At 42.1% G+C, this 12,071-nt stretch overlaps 1 protein-coding gene across 1 annotated transcript in view; it reads right to left on the bottom strand.

Moving 5' to 3' along the window:
• Positions 1-5,738: 5,738 nt before the first annotated feature.
• The window catches only part of LOC106610839 (ryanodine receptor 3), a 161,675-nt gene continuing 155,342 nt past the window's right edge, over positions 5,739-12,071 (bottom strand). Inside the window, exons 100-103 of the mRNA XM_082955486.1 lie at positions 9,783-9,847; positions 9,599-9,699; positions 7,299-7,350; positions 5,739-7,149 (exon numbers count right to left, since the gene is read on the bottom strand). Of these exons, the coding sequence (XP_082811612.1) occupies positions 7,054-7,149; positions 7,299-7,350; positions 9,599-9,699; positions 9,783-9,847 (314 nt within the window). The 3' untranslated portion in view covers positions 5,739-7,053. The remainder of the gene's footprint in view (positions 7,150-7,298; positions 7,351-9,598; positions 9,700-9,782; positions 9,848-12,071) is intronic.

The following is a 12,071-nucleotide window of genomic DNA, read 5'->3' as shown; positions in this document are numbered from 1 at the left end:
ACCGGCAACAACGTCGCCTATGGGCACAAACCCACCGTTGCTGGACCAGACAGGACTAGCAAAAAGTGCGCTTCACTGACGAGTCGCGGTTTTGACGAGTCACATTTTTTTGTCTCGAAGGAATGAGCGTTACACCGAGGCCTGTACTCTGGAGCGGAATTGATGTGGACGTGGAGGGTCCGTCATGGTCTGGGGCGGTGTGTCACAGCATCATCGGACTGAGCTTGTTGTCATTGCAGGCAATCTCAATGCTGTGCATTACAGGGAAGACATCCTCCTCCCTCATGTGGTACCCTTCCTGCAGGCTCATCCTGACATGACCCTCCAGCATGACAATGCCACCAGCCATACTACTCATTCTGTGCGTGATTTCCTGTAAGACATGAATGTTAGTGCATTTGCATTGCATTTTAGACATTTAGCAGACGCTCTTATCCAGAGCGACTTACAGTAGTGAATGCATACATTTCATACATTTTTTCCCCATACTGGTCCCCCGTGGGAATCGAACCCACAACCCTGGTGTTGCAAACACCATGCTCTTACCAACAGAGCCACACGGGACCTAGTGTTCTGCCAAGGCCAGTGAAGAGCCCGAATCTCAATCCTATTGAGCACGTCTGGCACCTGTTGTATCGGAGGGTGACGGCTAGGGCCATTCCCCCCAGAAATGTCCGGAAACTTGCAGGTGCCTTAGTGGAAGAGTGGGGTAACATCTCACAGCAAGAAACGTTAAATCTGGTGCGTCCATGAGGAGGAGATGCACTGCAGTACTTAATGCAGCTGGTGGCCACACCAGATACTGACAATCAATCTAAAGATACAATAAAAAAATGTCACCACCGTAGGCATATCTATTTCTACTTTATGAAAAATTAACAAGATACAGGTATTATATATATATGCTGTGTGTATATATATATATACACACACAGTGCCTTCGGAATGTATTCAGACCCCTTGACTTTTTCCACATTTTGTTACGTCACAGCCTTATTCTAAAATGTATTAAATTTAAAAAAATCCTCAGCAATCTACACACAATACGGCATAATGACAAAGCGAAAACTAAAATACCTTCTTTATAGAAGTATTCAGACCCTTTGCTATGAGACTTGAAATTGAGCTCAGGTGCATCCTGTTTCCATTGATAATCTTTGAGATTTTTCTACAACTTGGAGTCCACCTGTGGTAAATTCAATTGATTGGACATGATTTGGAAAGGCACACACCTGTCTATATAAGGTCCCACAGTTGACAGTGCATGTTCAAGCAAAAACCAAGCCATGAAATCGAAGGAATTGTCTGTTGAGCTTCGAGACAGGATTGTGTCGAAGCACAGATCTGGGGAAGGGTACAAAGACATGTCTGCAGCATTGAAGGTCCCCAAGAACACATTCTTAAATGGAAGAAGTTTGGAACCCCCAAGACTCTCCCTAGAGCTGGCCGCATGGCCAAACTGAGCAATCGGGAGAGAAGGGCCTTGGTCAGGGAGGTGACCAAGAACCCGATGGTCACTCTGACAGAGCTCTAGAGTTCGTCTGTGGAGATGGGAGAACCTTCCAGAAGGACAACAATCTCTGCAGCAATCCAACAATCAGGCCTTTATGGTAGAGTGGCCAGATGGAAGCCCCTCAGTAAAAGGCACCTGACAGCCGGCTTGGAGTTTGCCAAAAGGCACCTAAAGACTCTCAGATCATGATAAATAAGATTCTCTGGTCTGATGAAACTAAGATTGAACTCTTTGGTGTGAATGCCAAGCGCCACGTCTGGAGGAAACCTAGCACCATCCCTACGGTGAAGCATGGTGGTGGCAGCATCAAGCTGTGAGGGGGGTGGTGTTTTTCAGCGGCACGGACTGGGAGACTAGTCAGGATCGAGGCAAAGATGAAATGAGCAAAGTACATAGACATCCTTGATGAAAACCTTCTCCAGATCTCTCAGAACCTCAGACTGGGGCGAAGGTTCACCTTCCAACAGGACAACAACCCTAAGCCCACAGCCAAGACAATGTAGGAGTGGCTTCAGGACAAGTCTCTGAATGTCCTTGAGTGACCAGCTAGAGCCTGGACCTGAACATCTCTAGAGAAACTTGAAAATAGCTGTGCAGCAACGTTCCCCATCCAACCTGACAGAGCTTGAGAGGATCTGCAGAGAAGAATGAAAGAAACTCCCAAATACAGGTGTGCCAAGCTTGGAGCGTCATACCCAAGACTCAACGCTGTAATTGCTGCCAAAGGTGCTTCAACAAAGTACTGAGTAAAGGGTCTGAATACTTATGTAAATGTGATGTCATTTTTTATTTTATTAGCTAAAGATGTCTATAAAACGTTTTTTTGCTTTGTCATTCTAGGGTATTGTTTGTAAATTAATGATGAAAAAAAACAATTTAATCAATTTTAGAATAAGGCTGTAACACAAAAAAGTCAAGGGGTCTGAATACTCTCCGAAGGCACTGTACATTACAAATTTCAAAAGTTATCTTTGCTCTACAAAATTATTAAGTTACCACTTGACAATAATACTCGTAAAGTGGCTTGTAAATATTTTAGTCAATGGGGTCCAGGTCTTGAATAGGAGTGTGGTTAAATTAAGTGGAATATGTCCCTTGAGTGTATGGTCATTGTCCCTTGGTCATCTCGTGTCCGGCCATGCATCTTGCTGAATGACCAGACGGAGCAGAAGGTCAGACACCGGGTGCACTGAGATGTGACAAGAAACATTATAATGGCCCTTGTTAATAGCCTCTTTCTCAGTTCCCATTCTGTTGGAGAAAATGACATGGTCATTTCTGAGTCTTGTTTGTCCAGCATGCATGAGGTGAGGTCACAGGAGATGGGGTTAAAAGGTGTGGGTTGTGTTCTGCTGCTGGCTCATTGGTCAGGCCATCAGCGATGTTACGGAGAGCTGCAGGATCGATTCCCAGCCATGCCTGCCGTAGCATCCATACAGTAGGCTATTCTTAGTTGCAGGTTGAGAAATGGGCTGTGTAGCAGATGCTGTGAATCTTCATGTTCTCTGTGTCATGTTGTGGTGTTGGATGTGGGCGTGAGCTATCTGGGAAACAGTCCATGTTTCATGCCTGAGAAGGTTATACACAACACCAGTGCCAACAGAAAGCCTGGATTTCAAATGGATTACATGTAGATTGTGTGTGACTGGCCTACACTCAATACCCTATAATGTCAAAGAGGAATTATGTTTTTAAGTATTCAACCCCTTTGTAATGGCAAGCCTAAATAAGTTTAGGAGTAAAAATGTGCTTAACAGGTCACCTAATAAATTGTATGGACTCACTCTGTGTGCAATAACAGTGTTTAACATGATTTTTGAATGACTACCTCATCTCTGTACCCCACACATTCAATTATCTTTAAGGTCCCTCAGTCGAGCAGTGAATTTCCAACACAGATTCAACCACAAAGACCAGGGAGGTTTTCCAATATCTTGCAAAGAAGGGCACCTATTGGTAGATGGGTAAAAAAAAAAAAAAGCAGACATTGAATATTATTTTAAGCGTGGTGAAGTTATTAATTACACTTTGGATGATGTATCAATACACCCAGTCACTACAAAGATACAGGCGTCCTTCCTACCTCAGTTGCCGGAGAGGAAAGAAACCGATCAGGGATTTCACTGAGGCCAATGGTGACTTTAAAACAGTTAGAGTTTAATGGCTGTAATAGGAAAAACAGAGGATGGATCAACAACAATATTGTAGTTACTCCACAATACTAACTGAAATGACAGAGTGAAAACAACAGAATACAAATATTCCAAAACATACATCCTGTTTACAATAAGGCACTAAAGTAAAACTTCAAAACATGTGGCAAAGAAATTAACTTTATGTCTTGAATACAAAATGTTATGTTTGGGGCAAATCCAACACGTCACTAAGTACCACTCTTCATAGGGTGGTGGCTGCATCATGTTATGTGTATGCTTGTCATCGGAAAGGACTAGGGAGTCTTTTAGGATAAAAATAAATGGAATAGAGTTAAGCACAGGCAAAATCCCTGAGGAAAACCTGGTTAAGTCTGCTTTCCAACAGACACTGGGAGACAAATTCACCTTTCAGCAGAACAATAACCTAAAACACAAGGCCAAATACACTGGGGTTGCTTACCAAGATGACATTGAATGTTCCTGAGTGACCCATTTACAGTTTTAACTTAAATTGGCTTGAAAATCTATGGCAAGACTTGAAAATGGAAATCTAGCAATGACCTCAACGCCATCAAACACCTTTGGGATGAATTGGAACACCGACTGCGAGCAAGGCCTAGTCACCCATCATCATTGCCCGACCTCACTAATGCTCTTGTGGCTGAATCGAAGCAAGTCCCAGCAGCAATCTTCCAACATCTAGTGGAAAGCCTTCCCAGAAGAGCAGGCTGTTATAGCAGCAAAGAGGGGACCAACTTTTGGTCATGCAGTGTATGTAAATTAGATATTTCTGTACTTCGTTTTCAATAAATTTGCCCCCCCCCCCCCAAAAAAAAATGAGTTCACCTTGTCATTATGGGGTGTTGTGTGTAGGTTGGTGAGAAAAAATAAAATATTTAATCCATTTTGAATTTAGGCTGTAAAACAACAACATTTGGAATAAGTCAAGAGGTATGCATACTTTCTGTTGTGGACAGCAAAGCCACAGACAGTCATATGTCTTCAAGGTCTCCACTTTTGATCAGTTAATTAAATTGTCTCTCTCAGGACAACTCTGTTTAATTGAGGATTGAGCTTAATAGAAGTGAGTCATTACAGAACTAATGATTCCACCAGAGAGGGGGAGATGAACCCCCCTACCACAGTCCTGTTTTCACGACCATCACTTCACACACACCACATCAACCGCTGCTAGGACCTCAGACTGAGACAATTTAACACAAACAGAGAATTAACATAATGGGTATAATACAATTGTCTCTGGGACTTTAATCGCGTCAATGTTGTTTTACATTAGCCAGAGAGTGGTTTCCTGCTGCTCTCATTATTTCTAATTATGAACATTTTTATAATTCCAGGGATTGTGATAATTCACTTTTCAGTAAGCTTCAGTCAATTTACCTACAATGGTTAAAAAACGTGATCAGATATCCACATGTCAGAGGTGGTTTAGACCAGTTAAAGGGATGGCTGTATGAGCTTCAGAGGGATGTCAGGCATAATACCAACTGACAGTTGGCACCGTGGGTACTAGGGATAAAACTCCCATCGGCCAAGGCAGGGAAACAGCCTGCTGATGTCCTGCATGCCTCCTGCACCCAGGTAGGACTGGACTGACCAACACTATTCAGTAGCTACTAGCTAAAATCAAAAGGTAGGACTGATTATACTACCTTACTGATAATACAAATGTAAATACTAAATGTGGAGGCTGAATGTGGTAAACCTTCAAAGCCACCCTAGCTAACACCTAACAGTCAGGTCTAAACTGTAGGCTATATTTGTCGTTCAAAGAGTGGATAGGTAAAGGAGAGCCAGGCTCAGCTTCACATGCACATTATCTTTTAGGGGAAATTACGCAATGCTTAAAAAAAAAGAAGCTAAATCCCCTGATATGAACTCAGTCACATCGGGAGGTGATTAGGGGTCAGTAAAGGACCAACTGGACAGTGAGATATTACACGCAAGTTTTCTGTAGTTTGTACTGTAGGCTACATACTTTGTCCTTAACTATAGCAAAAAAAAAGATAGTAAAATCCAACAAGAAACACTGTTTGAAGAGACTCCAGTTATTTCATTGATTTCTTTATTTGTCCTTCAGGGAAATGCACGGTTCAGCAACGCTACTACATACAAATAGCCATACAATAGCAATTTATTTTTTGTTTTAAGGTGTTTAATAAATTCGGACATTTCATATACTAAGACGTGTGTAATTTATACTCGTTTGCAGTTACACTCTTAGAAATAAAAGGTTCTGGATAGAACCAAAAAGGGTTCCATGCTTGCCTCATATATGGCACCCCTTAAGGTTATATATAGAACTGAAATTGGTTCCATATAGAACCCTATATGGAACCCAATGGTTCTATAATCGAACCAATGTTGGGTGAGTGAAGACGAACCCTGGGGTTCTGATCAAAGAACCCTGCAAAAGGGTTCTATATTGAACCTATTAGGTTGCCATACAGTATATGAAGCAAGCAATACAACCCTTTTTGGTTCTATCCAGAACCTTTTTTTTCCTCCAAAGTGTAGATTCTGCAGTTGGCAAAAAACTCAACACTGCTCATCCGTTTTCAAATGAAAAACATAAGCCAGAAACTAATGACTCTGAACAGCTGCTTGTTTCTGGTCCAGGAAAACTACTGCACATCCATTGCAGAAAGAAAAACACATGGTTTTGCATAGCTCCGTTGTAATGTAGATAAGGCACTTCATCAAGTACTTGATTCAGGCATTTTTATCATATAATCAACCTTTCCCCTGGTCAAGTCCTCTATATTCAATACTTCATATCTGAAAGCACATTACTCAAACAACATTTTTTAAACTTTGTTAAATCACATACAGTATGCTCTCTGTATAAATCTGCCCGCCTATCTTTTGGCATAAGTCTCATTTTCAACATTCTTGAAATATTGAAGTAGTCTTCTTGTGCATATTGCAACGGGCCCAGACTCACACGTTGTCCCATAACCCCACACAACCCAGTGTTTCTCAAAAAGACCAATAATTGTGCAATGGTTTGGGGTTATGTGGAGGAAAAGGCAACACGTTGTCAAAAAAAAAGAGAAAAAAATTGTTCAAAACTGAAATCTGTCTGGGCAGGTTGTAATATAGTCACTTTCTTGGAGGTTGGCACTGTACCAAAGGTAACATGTACAGGTACATTTGACGTTGATGTGAAAATGGTTATTCCGTCATATGGAAGATAGCATCTCCCCTCTCCTCTAGTCTCACACATTTAGAGGAGGCAATAGGCGGTGAATGGTTACCAACCGTCATCAGCTAGCTGTTAGGAGGAAGTGGGAGTGTACCTGGAACAGCTCTTTGTAGGACTGTAGTCCTGTCCGTAGGATGACAGCAACCTGTCTGTCAGCTCTATCCAAGCTGGTCCTCATACTGCTTTCTGAAACAGTCTCCAGCAGGGAAAAAGTCCCAGAGCCTCTCCTGGTACATCTTCCACACGTATGACTCCTGGAGGAAGCAGACAGACAAAAAGACTGGTCAATCTATAGCAGCAGATGAGCCGAGCCTAAAAACTGGTGAGTCACAGTTAACTTTGGGTCCTGATATGACAACCTTTTCACAGGACAAAGGGGTCAAAAGAGTGACAAGATCCATACCTGACCTGTGTGTTCCGTCTCATCTTTGTTGATAAGGTACATCAGGAAAAACCTGTCAAGTCAAATAGAGTTCAGATACATGAAAATTACCACTTGATCCACAGTCATGTTTCACTTGCATCATTCAACATCTCAAAGACCAACTGACCTCTTTCACAACTACAAATGGCTATAGCAGGAGGAAATTAAAGTCTCATGCAAGCATAATGTTCTTGATGATCTTAGGACATCCATGTGTCTTATCCTCAACCATCAGAGTACTGAGTCTATGTTCCATTGCACACTAAATCAAAATGTATGATGCATACATAAGATGACGTCACACACCTATTTTCCAACCAACCTAAACAAATGAGCTAATAAGGTTAGCGTTATATCCTCCTCCAGTTGACTGAGTGGGCAGATGAAGACCACATGGCTTACTATTTTCCAGCTAGCTAGCACAGAAACAATAGATGAGCACTGAGCTTATAGAGGGTGGAAGAATGCTGGCTCTGAGGGGCACTGTTTGTATTTTTTTTACTGGGGCATAGATACCATCAACTGTTGTGTAAAAGCCATCAATCAGGTGGTTTAATAGTAAACAAGTGGGTAAACAGTGAGGGAAAAAAGTATTTGATCCCCTGCTGAATTTGTACATTTGCCCACTGACAAAGAAATGATCAGTCTATAATTTTAATGGTAGGTTTATTTGAACAGTGAGAGACAGAATAACAACAAAAATATCCAGAAAAACGCATGTCAGAAATGTTGTACATTTATTTTGCATTTTAATGAGGGAAATAAGTATTTGAACCCCTCTCAATCAGAAAGATTTCTGGCTCCCAGGTGTCTTTTATACAGGCAACGAGCTGAGATTAGGAGCACACTCTTAAAGGGAGTGCTCCTAACCGCAGCTTGTTACCTGTATAAAAGACACCTGTCCACAGAAGCAATCAATCAATCAGATTCCAAACTCTCCACCATGACCAAGACCAAAGAGCTCTCCAAGGATGTCAGGGACAAGATTGTAGACCTACACAAGGCTGGAATGGGCTACAAGACCATTGCCAAGCAGCTTGGTGAGAAGGTGACAACATTTGGTGCGATTATTCGTAAATGGAAGAAACACAAAAGAACTGTCAATATCCCTCGGCCTGGGGCTCCATGCAAGATCTCACCTCGTGGAGTTGCAATGATCATGAGAACGGTGAGGAATCAGCCCAGAACTACACAGGAGGATTTTGTCAATGATCTCAAGGCAGCTGGGACCATAGTCACCAAGAAAACAATTGGTAACACACTACGCCGTGAAGGACTGAAATCCTGCAGCGCCCGCAAGGTCCCCCTGCTCAAAAATACATATACATGCCCGTCTGAAGTTTGCCAATGAACATCTGAATGATTCAGAGGACAACTGGTGAAAGTGTTGTGATCAGATGAGACCAAAATGGAGCTCTTTGGCATCAACTCAACTTGCCGTGTTTGGAGGAGGAGGAATGCTGCCTATGACCCCAAAAACACCATCTCCACCGTCAAACATGGAGGTGGAAACATTATGTTTTGGGGGTGTTTTTCTGCTAAGGGGACAGGACAACTTCACCACATCAAAGGGACGATAGATGGGGCCATGTACTGTCAAATCTTGGGTGAGAACCTCCTTCCCTCAGCCAGGGCATTGAAAATGGGTCGTGGATGGGTATTCCAGCATGACAATGACCCAAAACACACAGCCAAGGCAACAAAGGAGTGGCTCAAGAAAAAGCACATTAAGGTCCTGGAGTGGCCTAGCCAGTCTCCAGACATTAATCCCATAGAAAATCTGTAGAGGGAGCTGAAGGTTCGAGTTGCCAAACGTCAGCCTCGAAACCTTAAACTTGGAGAAGATCTGCAAAGAGGAGTGGGACAAAATCCCTCCTGAGATGTGTGCAAACCTGGTGGCCAACTACAAGAAACGTCTGACCTCTGTGATTGCCAACAAGGGTTTTGCCACCACGTACAAAGTCATGTTTTGCAGAGGGGTCAAATACTTATTTCCCTCATTAAAATGCAAATCATTTTATAACATTTTTGACATGCGTTTTTCTGGATTTTTTTGTTGTTATTCTGTCTCTCACTGTTCAAATAAACCTACCATTAAAATTATAGACTGATCATTTCTTTGTAAGTGGGCAAACGTACAAAATCAGCAGGGGATCAAATATTATTTTTACCTCACTGTAATTATGCAGGAAGACGAAAGACCTGTCGGCTAATTGATACTTCAGAGATGAAAAAGTCTAGCTTTTAAGTGCTGGGTTACATTCAGTCTAGATACTCACAGGTAGTTGGCCAAGTTGTGCTCTTGTAAGGTGTGTGTTTCAAAGCCGTGAGGCGTCGTGTCAAAGTAGTCATTACCGATGCCACAGATGAAACATTTGGTCTGAGGAGAAAAATAGATTAAACACTCAAACATTGTCATCTGTTGACCTGCACTACAGATGAAAGTAAACCAAAGTCTCTCACCTCCATATCCTCTTTCACTTGCTCCTGTTGGTCTCTCAGCTCTCCAAAAGCATCAATGATCAGACCTACGGCCACACAACCAACAGTGAAGATGTCTCTTTATGGACAGGGCAATTTAACACAATTCTCCTCCCCCCACAGCTTTTTGTATTGCGTGTAAAATATTTAAATGGTTGAACAGCATCTGACTATGGGAAGCAGCATCACTTTAGGCAGTGGTGTAAAGTACTTAGGTAAAAGTACTACTAAAGTAGTTTTTTGGAGTATCTGTACTTTACTATATATATATATATATATATATATAGTACCAGTTAAATGTTTGGACACACCTACTCATTCAAGGGGTTTTCTTTATTTTTTACTATTTTCTACATTGTAGAATAATAATGAAGACATCAAAACAATGAAATAACATATATGGAATCATGTAGTAACCAAAAAAGTGTTAAAAACAAATCAAAATATATTTTAGATTCCACAAAGTATCCACCCTTTGCCTTGATGACAGCTTTGCACACTCTTGGCATTCTCTCAACCAGCTTCACCTGGAATGCTTTTCCAACAGTCTTGAAGGAGTTCCCACATTATGCTGAGGACTTGTTGTCTGCTTTTCCTTCACTCTGCGGTCCAACTTATCCCAAACCACCTCAAATTGGGTTGCGGTCGGGGGATTGTGGAGGCCAGGTCATCTGATGCAGCATTCCATCACTCTCCTTCTTGGTCAAATAGCCCTTACACAGCCTGGTGGTGTGTTGGGTCATTGTCAAATTATAGTCCCACTAAGCGCAAACCAGATGGGATGGCATATCGCTGCAGAATGCTGTGGTAGCCATGCTGGTTAAGTGTGCCTTGAATTCTAAATAAATCACCGACAGTGTCACCAGCAAAGCACCCCCACACCATCACACCTCCTCCTCCATGCTTCACGGTGGGAACCACACATGCGGAGATCATCCGTTCACCAACTCTGCATCTCACAAAGACACGGCGGTTGGAACCAAAAATCTCAAATTTGGACACATCAGACCAAAGGACATGTTTCCACCGGTATAATGTTCATTGCTCATGTTTCTTGGCCCAAGCAAGTCTTTTCTTCTGATTGGTGTCCTTTAGTAGTGGTTTCTTTGCAGCAATTTGACCATGAAGGCCATGATTCACGCAGTCTCCTCTGAACAGTGGATGTTGAGATGTGTTTGTTACATGAACTCTGTGAAGCATTTATTTGGGCTGCAATTTCTGAGGCTGGTAACTAATGAACTAATCCTCTGCAGCAGAGGTAACTCTGGGTCTTCTTTTCCTGTGGCGGTCCTCATGAGAGCCAGTTTCATCATAGCGCTTGATGGTTTTTGCGACTACACTTGAAGAAACTTTCAAAGTTCTTTACATTTTCTGTATTGACTGACCTTCATGTCTTAAAGTAATGATGGACTGTCGTTTCTCTTTGCTTATTTGAGCTGTTCTTGCCATAATATGGACTATGGTCTTTTACCAAATAGGGCTATCTTATGTATATCAACCCTACCTTGTCATAACACAACTGATTGGCTCAAATCCAACCTCTTGGGGCTAGGGGGCAGTATTTTCACGGCCGGATGAAAAACGTACCCAATTTAAACAGGTTACTACTCTGGCCCAGAAAATAGAATATGCATATTATTAGTAGATTTGGATAGAAAACACTCTGAAGTTTCTAAAACTGTTTGAATGGTGTCTGTGAGTATAACAGAACTCATATGGCAGGCAAAAACCTGAGAAAAATTGAACTAGGAAGTGGGAGAAATGAGAAATGTAGATCTTCTTTTGAATCCCTTGAGAAACTACAGTGACAGGGTTTACGTTGCACCTCCTAAGGCTTCCATTGGCTGTCAACAATCTTTAGAAACTGGTTTCATCCGTCTCCTGTTACCGGGCAGAAAATTGTGGCTCAGTCAATCAGTGGCCAGTCTGAGGACAGGTGTCTCGTGACGCACGTGCACGCGAGTTCGCTCTTCGTTATTTTTCTTCTGGGATGAATACCTATTGTCCAGTTGGAAAATGATCGGAATTTTACGTAAAAAAATACCCTAAAGATTGATTGTAAACATCGTTTGACATGTTTCTACAAACGGTAATGGAACTTTTGAACTTTTCGTCTATGGATTTGCGCCCACGCCTCATGGCTTTGTAAAGTGTTCTGGATGGGCCAACAAAATGAAGGTATTTGGACATAAATGATGGACTTTGCAGAACAAATGAACATTTCTTGTGGAAGTGGGAGTTCTTCCGAGTGCATTCCGCCGAAGATCAGCA

This window comes from Salmo salar, chromosome 09 (genome assembly GCF_965601325.2).
Source record: "Salmo salar chromosome 09, fSalSal1, whole genome shotgun sequence".
NCBI classification, from domain to species: domain Eukaryota; kingdom Metazoa; phylum Chordata; class Actinopteri; order Salmoniformes; family Salmonidae; genus Salmo; species Salmo salar.
The sequence above is the reverse complement of the archived record's forward strand: the minus strand, read 5'-3'. Positions and strand labels throughout refer to the sequence as shown.